The 15,888-nt window shown below is 38.0% G+C and overlaps 2 protein-coding genes across 3 annotated transcripts in view; one reads left to right on the top strand and one right to left on the bottom strand.

Moving 5' to 3' along the window:
* The window catches only part of MED13L (mediator complex subunit 13L), a 144,342-nt gene that overhangs the window by 28,792 nt on the left and 99,662 nt on the right, over positions 1-15,888 (top strand). The window lies entirely within an intron of this gene.
* Positions 192-1,701, bottom strand: LOC142159172 (actin, alpha cardiac muscle 1). Its single transcript, XM_075213832.1, has one exon. It carries the CDS (start codon positions 1,566-1,568, stop codon positions 435-437), a length of 1,134 nt encoding a protein of 377 aa, XP_075069933.1. The 5' UTR covers positions 1,569-1,701; the 3' UTR covers positions 192-434.

The following is a 15,888-nucleotide window of genomic DNA, read 5'->3' on the forward strand; positions in this document are numbered from 1 at the left end:
AAAGCTAGCCCACACGCAACAACAGTGTAAAGCATTTTATACCACTGAGTGACCAAACTGGTAACATTTATTTCAGCTTAAAACAAGGTAATAGGAAAAAAAAATCAGTCTAATAGCTATATTTTGTCACTTTTTTTTTTATTTTTATTTTTAATTTGTCATCATAGCAGCCGTTTGAGATCAAGTGTATTATACGATTGTACAGGTTTTGAAATGAGAATTTATTCCAAACAAAAAAAGTATACATATTTATATGATCAATGAATAAATAAACAATATTTGCGTATCTATTTAGAGTGTGGCAAAATGCAAGAGGTAGGTGAAATACACCTGACTTAAGTGTCTTGTTAGAATACAGTCCATATATTGCATGAATTCTCAGGTTCATGTATAAGCCATTCATACATAGAATGCTGCACCATAAATATACATATTTAGAAGCATTTGCGGTGGACAATGGAAGGTCCGGCCTCATCATATTCCTGTTTGCTGATCCACATCTGCTGGAAGGTGGACAGAGAAGCCAGGATGGATCCTCCAATCCAGACGGAGTATTTGCGCTCAGGTGGGGCAATGATTTTAATCTTCATGGTGCTGGGAGCTAGGGCAGTGATTTCCTTCTGCATGCGGTCAGCGATACCTGGGTACATGGTGGTTCCACCTGAGAGAACGTTATTGGCATAGAGGTCTTTGCGAATGTCAATGTCGCACTTCATGATGCTATTGTAGGTGGTCTCATGAATACCAGCAGACTCCATACCAATAAAGGAAGGTTGAAAAAGGGTCTCTGGGCAACGGAAGCGTTCATTACCAATGGTAATGACTTGGCCGTCAGGCAGCTCATAGCTTTTTTCCAGGGAAGATGATGATGCAGCAGTGGCCATCTCATTTTCAAAGTCCAGAGCAACATAGCACAACTTCTCTTTAATGTCACGTACAATTTCTCTTTCAGCTGTTGTTACAAAGGAATAGCCACGCTCAGTTAGGATCTTCATAAGGTAATCAGTGAGATCACGGCCTGCTAGATCTAGACGCATAATAGCATGGGGCAAAGCATAACCTTCATAGATGGGGACATTGTGTGTGACACCATCTCCAGAGTCTAGCACAATACCAGTAGTACGACCAGATGCATAAAGAGACAGCACAGCCTGGATAGCAACATACATGGCAGGAACATTAAAGGTCTCAAACATGATTTGTGTCATCTTTTCCCTGTTTGCTTTTGGATTTAGTGGAGCCTCAGTAAGCAGAGTGGGGTGCTCTTCAGGGGCCACACGCAGTTCATTGTAGAAGGTGTGATGCCAGATTTTCTCCATGTCATCCCAGTTCGTGATGATTCCATGCTCAATGGGATATTTCAGAGTGAGGATACCTCTCTTGCTCTGTGCTTCATCACCTACATATGAGTCCTTCTGTCCCATGCCTACCATGACACCTTGGTGACGTGGGCGGCCCACAATGGATGGGAATACAGCTCTGGGTGCATCATCTCCTGCAAATCCAGCTTTCACTAAGCCAGAGCCGTTGTCACAGACCAAAGCGGTTGTCTCTTCGTCGTCACACATGTTTGGATGGAACAGGAACCTTTCAACTTGTTAACTGGAAAGCCAAATGCTGTATTCTGCAGCTGCAACGACAAACTGTGAAAGCCAGGGCTTTTTATACTCCTTTCCAGCCCATCTCTCTCTCCTTTTTTTTTTTTTTCTTTCCTCCCGCTTGTAGTCCCTTCCCTAGTTTAGGAATGCTTTGGGTGTCCCCCATCTGCCTTCCCATATTTGGCACTGTCATGAACAGCCCACACTAGCCACCCTGGATTGCTGTACATATGGGAGTGTCTTGTCTCTGTGCCCTGTGTAGCCATAAATGGTTACTTGTCAGCTGTAGTCCTCAGAAGCACACAGCTCTCAGAGCCTGAAAGGCTATGAGTGACAGTGACATATTCCTGGAGGACAGCTGAAGAGAGATAATCTATAGTGCTATTTGAAACAAATGAAGAGGCACTGTTCTGAAAATTAGTTCCAGCCTTCTTGCCCATTAATGGATATGGTTTTGTTTTGTTTTATTTGAGATACAGGGTTTAAGAAATTAAATAGTTTGAAAGTATTTCCAAAATAGTTACAAAGACTTATTGGCCAGCCTGTCCATCCTAATCACAAATCTGTTTTGCTAGTAATCTAATAGAAATAATCCTCTTATTGTAAATATTCCTTGCTTTTTTAATTTCCATTCTATAAGATACACTTTGAGGCTGTGTAGGACTTGCTTAGGCTGCAGCACTGTGTAATTATTTGCTGCTAGGTGACCTGCAATCTTTGCTGTCCTTATATGCTCCACGCAGACATGTTGTACTTATATGCTTTAGCTAGTTTAATTTTGTCATGTAGACTTGTTTAATAGTTATGTTGTATTTAATGAACTTATTTCAGAGGTTTAGAGACTTTACATGAAATGAAACAAGGAAAGGATTTTCTTTTTTTAATGGATGTATGTTTCTTCCAAATTACCATGTCTCATTTTCTTCCACAACTGTTTCACACCTGGGTCATAGTCTCGCAGACATAATCATACTCACTGGGGGGAATTCAATTGACCGCAAGATATTTTTTATCACCGCGTTACGTATTTTTAACTCTGTTTTTTTTTTTTTATAATTTTCGAGCAGGTTAACGTTATCCACAATTCATTCCCACTTTTAACACTCCATTTTTTTCCATGAAATGGTCCTCTCGCGCTCCAGGAGAAGGTCTATTGAAAGTGTAGGGTGGGTGAGTGCCCGCCGCGTTAAAAGCTATTCAATTGTTTTTTAACGTGGCACGTTAAACGGGCCAATATGCTGTTTTATGTCGCACCTCTTTGGGGTGTGCTAAAAATAAAAAAAAAACTAAGAAAACTGTTTGAAATCATGTAGTAATGTAAAAAAAAAAGATAAACTATGTTTATCAGTAATGCATACATGTAAAAAGTTGATTTTGTTGTAAAAAAATAAATAAAAATCGCTAATTAAATATATTATTTGTGTACAAATATGTGTTTTGACATGGTATAGATGATTCCATAATAAAAAATAGCGAAAAAAAAAAATGCTAAAATACTATAATGTAGATATTATCAATTAGAATGGTTGTGTAATGCAGTCTAATGTATGCCAATCCTTTTTTTTTGTTATACATGACTGCGTTAAACACTCCCCTTCACGCCGCTAAAAACTCGCAAACACCAATGATTAACCCGCGGGGGCAGCGTTACTTATTTTTCAGTTGAATTGCACGAGTTGTAACGCTGCGTTAACGAAAAACGGTCGCTATAGTAGTTAAAAACCTGCGATTTTTTTCTTAACACTGCGGGGAAAAAAAATATCTCGCGGTCAATTGAATTCCCCCACTGTATTACTAGTTTTTTTTGCTTTCTGTATAAAGCTTCACTGTATTCATTTGCTCCATAATAAATTTGTTTTCTTGTAACTTTGACATCTTGACTTGTGCAATTTTCAAATTTGTCTCAATCATAGAATTTCATTATGCCTTTCTCAGATGAATTCTATCAATCGATCGTTCATCCCCAGTGTTGGTGTTTTTATAAATAGATAAATGTGGTGCTATGTGACTCGATGTATATCTTATTTGGCAATAAAATTTGTGTAGGTCTCCACTTGCAATAAAATGGCGTTGTGCAACATTTACAAACCCCTTGATTTTACACTTCCATTTATTGTTTGAACTGCCCCCTTATTCCCTCATCATCATCATCATCGGCTATTTATATAGCGCCACTAATTCCGCAGCGCTGTACAGAGAACTTGTGCACATCAGTCTCTGCCCCATTGGAGCTTAGTCTAAATTTCTTAAAACACACTCACACACTCACACACTAAGGCCAATTCAATAGCAGCCAATTAACCTAGTATGTTTTTGGAGTGTGGGAGGAAACCGGAGTGCCCAAAGGAAACCCACGCAAACACGGGGAGAACATACAAACTGCACACAGATAAAGCCAATAAACTTTAACGGGTCTTTCTCCTATACATTTCACCTCCTTTATCCCACATTGCACACCACTATTTCTTTTTTTTTTATAAATAATATTTTTAATAAGTCTTGTTGAAAAGGTACACTGGTTGGTTTGTAAAAATGCTGACATTCATGAAATAAATCCATTGCATTTATTAGATTGGTGCACCGATTCTATAACTCTACGCTAAATTTTTCATTTAGTAATTGGTCTTCATTTGAGATGAACTGTTCAACACAACCAGTACTCCATGTGGAGTGAATTTGTCAGGATGACGTATGTCCTATGTAAAAAAGCAGTTTACATACATTTGAAGGTAATGATTTAGCTGTTCTTCTAATTGTAGTGTCTACTGACCATTTTGTCTTTTAATGCTCACAATTTTTTGTAGGCTTTTAACTCCCGTTGGACAGTTAATATCTGGCTGGCTAAGGTTTGATCTAATGAAGTGGCCTGGAATGTAAAAGTTTCTTTCCTGTAGTAGTGACGATATGAAGTGATTACCCCATGTCTTCATATCAGGGAAGTGACAGAAATAGGTTGGAATTTGTAAGGAGTGGGCAGGCTGGCGACGTGGATCAAGCCAAAGAGAAATTCCTTAAAAGACAATGCATGGCTCTTCTGTTGGGCAGCTGGTCTGACGCCTGGCAGTCCACTCCCAGCCCACAGTACTGTAGGTCCATTCATGCTGCATTTAACACACATAAGTTAGCTTATTTAATGTCTGTGTTGATATCCCTGTCTAGGATCTTTTTATTTGAGTTTTTTTGTGTTTTAGCTAGCCCGTTCAAACCTTTGTTATTAATACAGACAGTGTTATAATGTATAGTATTGGTGTTCCCAGTTTGTAAGCTGAGATCTTTCTTACAAAGAAAAGTGACAAGAAACATTAAAAAAATTATTATAGAAAAATGAATATATTTGGTGGTATAATTTAAATTTTTACTTTACATTGCAAGACAAATTTGTACATATTGATTGGTCATAATCATGTACCAAACTTTATTTCAAGGTAGTACTCTGTGATAAATGAAATGCACTAGGGCTCACCATATTTAAAATGTAAATAATTAGTATGAAACTCTGTACCAAATCAGCAACCCACTATGTATTTCCCTTTTTATGTATTACCACATGTAGTGGGTTATATCTGTATATATGCTGCCCACACAGAATTTGTTCCTGTAGCTTAAACACTCTTAGAGAATGTCTGTCTGATTCCCCATCTGCCAAAGTGAAAGGAACCGCTTAACTTTTTCCGTGTCTGACTGCTATCAAGTCCATAGCTACATCTGATCAATAACATTCATAATTTGACTTTTTTATTCTATGAGTCATTTTTGGGTGTACTACGTTTAGCTTTAATATGGATGCTAACTTTTCTTCCCTGTTTTAATGAATACATTTTTCTCATTTTCCTTTGAGTGTGTGTGTGTGTATAAATAAATTATGTATTTTTTTTTTATTTATTTTTTTAGATCAACATGCAGAAAAATGTCCTCAATAGGTGTCTGGTAGATACCTATTGAAGACATTTAGACATCTATTTAGACACTAAAATACATAATGTGGTGTATAAGTTTACCAGATCAGGCATATTCCTGTTAGATTTTTCTTTTATCTTTTTTTTTTTTTTTTTTTTTTAATTTCCATTACTATTCCAATATAAAAGTAGACGCCTCCCTGTTGTTCATAACAGACCTGCAGTTTCGGTCTTTGTTACTGTCCTGTCTTTGCCAAATTTAGTAAAAATCCTAGGAGCTATTTTTGAGTATCTATATCTGACTGCTAGACAAGCTTCAGATTACGTTGTCAGTCCTGAAGTGCCCAACACAATATCCATTTGTGTGTTTGGTACCAATTTATACATAAGCATTGCAAAGTTGATTAATCTGTCTTTCATTTAGTGACCATAATCACAAGTGAAAGTACTAGCTTTTTGGACTAGAATACACTTTAATGTAGGTTTCTGTAGGTTAAAAACAAACAAACATATAAATCAATAAAATACACGGACCAAGAAAACATTAGGTTCTGCATTCAGTTCACTGTTGAAAAACATACAGGCAAAGGCCAAACGTTATTGTAGCATGAATACGTGAGTTAAATATGCATTTCTACTAATACCACAATTTTTTCTATGTTTTAAATTGCTAATACGATTTATAAAGATTTCTATATTTGGCAAATGCATTTGGTATGTTTTTTTTTTTTTCCCCCCCCCCAATTACAATTTTTTAACATTTGAATGTCTGACAAATCACAAACTCTAGTAGCCCTGGGCAAAGAATGGTAAAAGTGGGAGTACCTAATTAGCAATGTAAATATGTGTATTTTCAAAGTGGAGCAGTGTTCTCCTTCAATAACTCCCTTGTGTAAAGAGAATAAAATTGTGCAATTGAAAAGGTTATATTTATTTAAAAAGGAAAGTAATAAGCTATAAAGTTTATTTTAGGTGATTTTTTTTTTATGGCATTAAAACAGGGAGCTAAAGTATAATTTTTAGAAAAGAAATATTCCAACCCTACGCCACACCTGTATTTTCAGCTGCATAGCAATGTGAATGCACTATATGGATAGGAATAAAAGAACACAATTGTTGTCAGAGCTTTTTAATCTGTATATAGTATCCAAATTGTAAAGCGATATGGAATTTGCTGATGCTACATAAGTAAATGTTGATGATAATGTACAGTAGATAATGTACAGTACTATGCAAAAGTTTTCGGCAGGTGATAAAAAAATGCTGCAAAGTAAGAATGCTTTGAAAAATAGAAGTGTTAGTAGATTATGTTTGATCAATTAACAAAACGCAAAGTGAATGAACAGAATCTAAATCAAATCAATATTTGGTGTGACCATCCTTTGCCTTCAAAACGGCATCAATTCTTGTAGATACAATTGCACACAGTTTTTGAAGGAACTCAGCAGGGAGGTTGTTCCAAGCTTCTTGGAGAACTAACCACAGATGATCTGTGAATGTAGGCTTGCTCAAATCCTTCTGTCTCTTCGTGTAATCCCAGACAGACTCGATGATGTTGTTGAGATCAGGGCTCTGTGGGGACCATACCATCACTTCCAGGATTCCTTGTTCTTCTTTACAATGAAGATAGTTCTTAATGACATTGGCTGTATATTTGGAGTTGTTGTCCTGCTGCAGAATAAATTTGGAGCCAATCAGACGCCTCCCTGATTGTATTGCATGATGGATAAGTACCTGCTTGTATTTCTTAGGACACCATTAATCCTGACCAAATCCATTTGCTGAAATGCAGTCCCAAACTTGCAAGGAACCTCCACCATGTTTCACTGTTGCTTGCAGACACTCATTATTGTACCTCTCTACAGCCCTTTGGGTCAGAACTAGAAAAAAAAATATTAATTAACTATTAACACTTTTATTTTTGAATGCATTGCTACTTTGCAGCATTTTTTTTTCTATACCTGCCTAAAACTTTTGCACAGTATCGTGTGTGTGTATATATATGTATGTGTGTGTGTGTATGTATATATATATATATATATATATATATATATATATATATATATATATATATATATATATAGATCTATATAGTACAATAAAGTGTAAAACTTTTACAGAAAATACATTACAATTACACCATAGAACAGACCGGGACAACCTGTAGTTTTCCAGGTATTGTGACACTACAATCCCCAGCATGCTCTGGCGGCTGAAAGCCAGTCACTAGCTGTCAGGGTATGCTGGAACTTGTAGTTTCACAACACCTGGAGAGCCACAGGGTGGCTCGTCCTGGCATCAATGTTCTAAAAGCATAAATGAACTGTGGCCAGTTGTAATGAAGACCCCTGATGAAGCGGTAGCTAGTGCATACAGCTTTTTTGTGTTTTTCTTACATATTAGGTACCCAGTGTCTAAAAACACACACACACACACTTACTAGATTTCATACTTTACAATAACTGATTCACCATGTGCTGTTGAACTTTCCAATGATCTATTTTGATTGCTCTATACTGCTGTCAAATCAATCTGGAGTTTACACCAATACTACACCAACATTTATGATAATAAAAATAAAACCAAAAACAAAAATTAAAGAAACCCCCCTCAACCCTCAAAAAATAGCATTCAACTAATTGTTTGCAAACACATGTCACATTGTGTTTTCAGATGTGTGTGATATAGCTTGGTCAACCTCCCCTTTATAACTGATGTGTGGATTTTACATGGTTTGAGTGTCATGTATTTTCAATAAAATGTTTAATTTTATCTAATTCACTTGAATCAGTCCATTTTGAACAATAAGCGCCCATGAATAAAGATCTCATGTAATCCCTCAGGGCACAAAAGTGTGTGTGATTGTGAGATTTATCGCTCTTTCAATGGCTAGACTATTGTATTTGTTGTACGCAATTTGCATGCAGTTAGGCCAGTGCTTGCACATGATCATTTGCAGATTAAAATTGCTTGTGTAGCTTGTTAAGCTGGGTACACACTACACTGTTTTCGTCCAATAATCGGCTCAAACTGCCGACATACAGTTACACGATGGTCGAAAGTCTGCCCAAATGAACTATTATCGACTCATTTGGTTGGTCGTACCGTTTACTATTTTCGGTCCAATCTCGTTTCCACTGTGTAGTGTGTATAAACTTCCGACCGATTCACGACAATCCTCCAATACTTCCTCGACCTGGGAGGGCGTGTGTATGTTAATTTTTATGTCAATCCCGGTCCCACGTGGTGCGGAATCCGCACATCACTGTGTTTTGTATCAACGTATATTGCACCTGTCAGGCTGCAGACCATTACACCTGTGTAAAGCACGTGTGTTATTACCCTTTGCGTCTGTCGGCAATGTATTCATATTTACTCTTTATACACTTATACCTTAATAACCTAATAAAGCTATATTAACCTTTATTAACTTATAATTGTGAATTACCCAGAAGAAACCACACCGTGTTCAAGCAACATTTTTTTGCAAGAAAAAGGTACAAAAATTTTAACACACACAGCTGTCAGAAAGATCTGCATGAGAAGTGAGCGCGCCCATACCAATCAGAGAGCTGAATAATGCAGAATATTATTTTTAAGGTATTTTTAAAGGTGCTACTGGTTTGTGGCAGAACAGGTCTTGATGTCGTTCCTATTCCCTTTGATTTCTTTATCTACGAAACAAGGAAATAAAAAATGTTTATCTTTTAACTTCTATATCTGTAATTTATAATCTACAACATAAATACTCTAATTTTCTCACCTTTCACACTGCTCGTTATCAGTTTATATTTATATTTTGGTCCCTGTGGCGAAATCGCAATAGTAGCGGGTTTAACCTCCGAGCATTCTGGAAAACAGGCGCCATTTTGGTTATTGTAACGGTACAGGTATGTGCCCAAAGAATTTAGTTGTCTACACATGTTCACTGAAATACCTTGGTGTAGAACTTCTTTAGTATATTTTTCTTGTTCAATTTCTCCTTGTTTGCGAACATTAGTGGTATCATTGGTATCTAAACAGGCCTTCTCACCGTTAAATCTTCGTTCTGACATAAAAAATTAGGTTATAAATTAGCATTTTACATTGCTTTATGTGACACTACATCTACACTACAGGTACACTACATCTGCTACTGACCTTTTTTAATGTCGTTGTCGTCCTGGTCCAGTACTTTGACCATCATCTCCACCGCTCTTGGGCTCATTGGATTTGCTTTTTGCTCTTCTTGAGTATCTCCATACCCCACCTTAACTTTTTCAACATTTTTTGGCCCTTCCAGCACCATCTCTGACTCTATCTCCGTCTCCGTCTCCATAGCTGCAACCCCCACTGACACCTTCTCACCCGCAACCCCCACTGACACCTTCTCACCCGCAACCCCCACTGTCACTTTCTCACTCGCCATCTTCTGACATTCCTCGGCGCCAAACAGGTTCCTCTGTCATTTTATACAGTCAGACATGGGCGTTTGTTTCTGCTGTGGACCAATCAGCGATGATGCACGCCGAGAATGAAGCATTCCATTACATACGAAGGGGTTTTATTATTAGGGAATATTCATTGCATTCCACTTTAGCAGTTAAATGTTTTTCTAAATGTAATGTATCTTACTAAACTTCTATTTTATAGAAATGAAGGGAGTTAACTATAGCTAAAGCTCTGCCCCTTTATGCTAATGTCTTCGGTATCTCGTACATTTCCTGCAAATGTCGCTGCAGTGTGTACGAAATTGAAATCATTGCTCACGACAACATGGCTGTAAAAAGTCGCTAAAGGGACGTCCGCTCTTCCCTTTATCGTCCTAAACAAGGCTAGTGTGTATGCAGTCCATGGACCGAGGGATCGGACCATCGATCGCATGTAAAATTGCTCGGCATAAAAAGTTAGTTCGAAATTTCTGTAGTGTGTACCCAGCTTAAGTCTTGTGTGCTTTCAAAAGTGAAAGGGTTTCGAAGTGGAGAATGTGTCAGCAAACATGCCCCCCACCAATAGGAGGAGAGGCTTGCTGCTGTAGGACTTGGTGCTCTATTTATTAAAATATGGTGTTTTTCTATCACTGCAATAGACATTCACCAATCACAGCAATTTACCTTTAAGCTATTGATACTTGGCTACTCCAGTGGTACTGGCCCAGAGCAGTAATGGTTAACTTACTGCTTTGCTGGGCCAGTCTCAGGGGATCTGTGCATTCATAACACAGCCAGCTTCTGGTGGCTGATAATACTTCTGCCTTACTGTAGCCACACACATTTCCCCACCACCAGCTACAGTTGTCACTCCGCTACCTTATGTATCGGTTGTTCCCCACACATCTTAGATTGTAAGCTAGTTTAATTTAGGCAAGGCCACATCGATTTTATTAATTGTTTTTGTATTGTACCACCATATTACACAGCTTTTTGCAGATAATAATGAATTATTCACTATTGTCCCTGCCCCCATTTTTCCTTATCTAAAATCCCCACCACACAAACACACACACTAGGGTCCATTTTTGTAGATGCCAATTCCCCTGCTAGTGTGTTTTTGAATCTCGTTGGGGGGGGGGGGGGGCTGTGCTGCGCTGCGCTGCGCTCCGCAGCAAACCGACACAAAGAACCTACAAATTCCACACATAGTTTCCTGGTCTTAGTGGAACCCGTGGCCCAGATTTGATGATCTGATACAGCGGCGCTAAATGCAAATCTTGGAGTCATGCAATCTCTTCATAGTGTAGAGAACTATGCAGTAATGAAAGTGAACAGCAGAAGTCCTGGCTATATGTGAGCTCTGGTACCCTGCTTAAGATCCAGTGAATGGAGCATAACCCTCCCCTGGGAAAGGGATTTGGTAAGCTTCTTCAGTGGAGTGGAAAACCCCTTTACACTCAGTATATCTGCACAAAACTTACAGCCTTGTAGAACATTTACAAATATCTTAATAGACAGGACAAACTTTCAGATAACAGTTTATTATTGAAAGGAAACTTGTATGTTTTAATAGACGTATGTAATATCTTATTGAGAAAGTGATTACTTTCATTATGTGCTACCGGAAGCCTCAGGGAAGCCAATGTCTACCGTATTCTTAGTTGAATGTGTCATACACTTTTTTTATGTTTCCATTATTTTCCTTAGGGCTGCATAATAAGAATTCAACATTTAACTAATTACATATGAATGAGCTGTGGAGGTCTCCAGAACATATGAATCAGTAAATACTAAAGCATTCATACATGTCTGGAGGAAAGGACTTTGTATTGGGAAGTCAGCATATTAAAGTGATGCTTCTATACTCTGTAGAACGGGAGGAGAGCAATGACAAATGTTTATGCTGTGAAACTCTGATAACAAGAGAAATAAGGAAGTAACACTGTACAGCATGATATAGTGTGAATCATTTTGCTGCTTAATATTCCTTGTTCCTATATATCCAGGAGTGAATCTGACCAACCTGCTGCTTGAGCTAACAACTACTATAACACCCTCAAATGCTTAAATGTTTCTAGCAAAGGGGTGTACACTTTGAAAATATACTAATTTAGCCCAATGTGCCGGTTTACTTAAGGTGCACCCATATTCCAGCTTGTGCAGTCTATATTGGGTTATATCTATTCAGTCAGTTTAGGATAAAAAAGTTAGACGAACATAGAGCAGAGAATGAATGAAAGATTGTCTAAATTGTCACTACCACAATTTAAAAACAAAGCAAAAATGGTTTACAGGTTGTCTCAAGGCATTGTGATTTGCTCACCTGACATTAACATTGTAGCTAGAAATCACTGTTTAGGGGGGGGGGGGGGGGGTGTACATGTGTTAGAAAATTACATTTTATTTTAAAAATATGTTTTAGCTATAGCATTCCTTTTAGCGTTATTTATTCAGACCGCAGAGTGAACTAGTCTATGAACTTTCTATGTTGTTTGTTGGCTGTGACATATGTACAACAGGTGTTAGGATAATGGCATCCAGTTGGTACAAAACAAGTACCGGTAAGTTCTTTATTCTTGTTATTGTGCTTAATGGTTAAGATACCTGTGGTTCTTGTCTAGTAGTTAAGTGAATTTGATGTTAGGGAGAAAGTAATATTTTCTTTATCTGTATTGCCATATTATAGGGGCAGCAAATGTTAAGACTACAGAAGCATTTTTGTTTATAATTGTGTATTAAAAATACTAAGGGGGGTATTCAATTATTGCTTTTAACGCGCTAAAACAAAAAAAGAGCGCTCGAAAAATATTAGTTTATACGGTAATATGCGCGTAAATACCGTTAATACGGTAGTTTACTCGCTGAATTTCATCTCGCTTGAGATGAAATTTAGCGAGTAATTACCGTATTAACGCTAATATTTTTAGAGCGCTCGTTTGAGAGCGTTAACGGCAACAATTGAATACCCCCCTTAGTGTGAGTTTCATTTGTGTAATCCGTTATCAATTTTGAATAGGTATTTTATAGTATCAACAGATGTTTGTGTAGACGTTTCAATACCAGGGCAAAAGTTAACATATATTTAATGAAAACAAGCTCCTGAGCTCTTTCATGGAACAATTGAAAGGATCCTTTATTTCAACATGTAAGAGAAAAGGATGATAATGGCATGCCCTTCTGCCCAAGTGTTGGAATAAATGATTATTTGGCATTCTGCATCAAAGGCTTGTATGCTGGAGTTTTCAGTATAATCATTTTCACAACATTTATGGCTCCACTCCAGTATTCTGATAACGACACAGTAATTTTATCTTGTATAGTATGAGTATATTAAATATCCTGTCCCCCCCCAGAATTGAAGTGTTTAACTTAGCCGCAATCATCTTATGTAATCAGTCTGATATCCGCACTTCAATAAGGATTGTAAAGGTGACACAAAGGTGGCCAATTGGCTCGTTGTTGTTCTTTATATAGCGCCATGTTATTACATTTGTTGCCCCTGAAAGGAAGCCGGCCTTGATAATAAGCCATTTTGAAGATGACTGTTCCCTGCCTTTTGTGCGACTTCATTTTTAGACTACACTATGTTACCTGAATGCTGCATCTCGTCCAATTTGGGCACTTGTGTGCAGCCAAATAGGAAAGTGAATCCTTTCCCTCACACTTCGGGCTTAGCAGTAGGATTGGCAAGTGCATTGCTGTGAATAGGAAATAAAGTCCTGCTGCATGGTCAAATCCTAGTGTGAAATATCTTTTGGTTCTGGTAAGCTGCCAAAATCTTCTTATATATATTTACATTAATTATTTTAATGCATCTATGTACTGAAAAGGCCAATATGTTTAGATGTTTGACTGTGTACCTAGTTATTTATAAGGTCTTGCTTTATGCTCTGCTTCTATGTCAGTCTATGTGTGATTGTCTCCTCACAATACAGCATGTAATTTCAAGAGTAAGTTAAGTGGCAGGTGGATGGTCCAATGAAGTTAGTGGTGTGGTATGAAGTAATTGTTTTTGTAGAAAGGTAACTTGTTTACATAATTTTAACTCTTAAAGGACAAGACAACTTTGGGACAATTATACCCCCAAATACATTACTTGACTCTCATATGTTTTTTTATAATGAAATTAGTTAGGGGCCACTTCTGCTTTGTAGGGTGGGGCCCCCACAGGAAAACATCAACTGCAAAGTGGGGTTCAGTGTGCACAGTGTTGCACAACAGAGCATACTATTGAGTCCTACACCCTCCACGTTATATTGCCTCATTTAAAAATTGCAATTCAATGTTGAAGCCTCAGCACCAAGTTATCACACTGAAACTTAAGTCTAATTATATTTGGGAAATGATGTGGCAAAACCGTCAGTGCACAGTATATAAGGGTTACATGTCACAAGTGGACCATGTCTCTTAAAGAAATTAACCTATTGACTGTAGAGTTATCCAAAACAACCTGTCGTATACCCATACAACGGTTTATAGTAGGCTGAAACATTCTCTCACAAGATTTACACATCACTGCACTCAATCATATGTTGAGATCTGCATTTTCTTAGCATGATTGCTTCTCGGGGTTGTGAATTTATTGTAGGCTGGTGTGTTAGTATATTCTCATTGCTTTTATAAAGCACGGATGAGTCCTGTTAAATACATTCTCATATGTAAATGGAAAGCATGTTCATATATATGGGGCTTTGTTGCTGCGTATGCATAGCTCTTCATTTTCATGAATGCAGTCTGTGCTCTGTTCAAACAATATTGTAAGGTACACAAGAGGGTATACAACAGCAGTTATGGAGCACGTTAGCTTTGTAGATGTGTCTTAGGTTAATGTGTGCAATTCTGCAGGGGCGAACGGAGGATTGTCGGGGGGGGGGGGGGGCTTTTTTTTTTCTTCTTATAATAAATTCATGCAATAAGTAATGTCTGTAACATTTCATAGACTTTGGCACTACAGCTGATGGTTATAACTCACCCTGAATTCCAATGTGGTACTGCTGTTTAGGTCAATACTCTTCTGTAAGGCTGTTTCATTGTTTGCATAATTGTTAGTGTTAAAGAATAATCATATAGACGCTAGTAGGAAAGGATAAAAACCAGTAGTAGTACAAGCACATAAATAACCATCACCTGTGATAAATGTCATTACATTGTCAACTGTTCTCCTGAGCTGGCTATAGAACAATCATAGTGGATTATGACCAGGCAATTTTACTCTGTCAGTGAAAAATGGCAAGGAAACACTTCCATTTATCTCCTGCCAGACAACTACTGTGAAAATCATCACTACTCTATTGGCAATAAGTCCACAAGTATGCAGATCTTATAATTTATAGTACAGTTAATGTTAGTGATTGACAAGTCATGTTTCTTTTACCAATAAACTGTCGGGTTTTGTCATATGTTAAAAGAAGACTTTATACTTGCCACAAGTTAGTCACTAACTGCATTTATGACAGTTTGGTGCCGCACATGAAGGACCAATTGCACGTAGCTAGTTGTTCACATACAGCTGAATGATTTTGGGTGAATAGGACGGGGACGGGGGGGGGGGGGGCGTAGATCTGAGGCACAGCAGAGTGGCCGGGAGAGAAGTGTTGGGAGAGGAAGATAAGCCTAGCCGCAGCATTGTCAATGGATTAAAGCTGGGAGTTATGAATTTCAGTGAGAAGGAGGTTGCAGTAGTCAAGAGAAGAATTTGAGCGAAAGGACCAGGCTTTTGCTTGCTTCCTGAGAGACAATTGTGTGGATTTTAGTACTGTTGCTGAGGAAGAGGCGGTGGGACTTGATTGGGTGAATGGATGTAAGGAGTGAAGCTGAGTGACTCCAAGGGATGAGGCTTGCGTGACAGGAGAGAGTGATGTTATCAACAGTGAGTGAAGTGTAGGAACGTTGCCAGGAAGAAAGATGATGATCTGGAATTTGGAAATGTTAAGTTTGAGGAAGCACTGTGACATCCGGGGAGCACTTTTGCCTTTAGTGAGT

This window comes from Mixophyes fleayi, chromosome 1, assembly GCF_038048845.1.
Source record: "Mixophyes fleayi isolate aMixFle1 chromosome 1, aMixFle1.hap1, whole genome shotgun sequence".
Lineage (NCBI taxonomy): Eukaryota > Metazoa > Chordata > Amphibia > Anura > Limnodynastidae > Mixophyes > Mixophyes fleayi.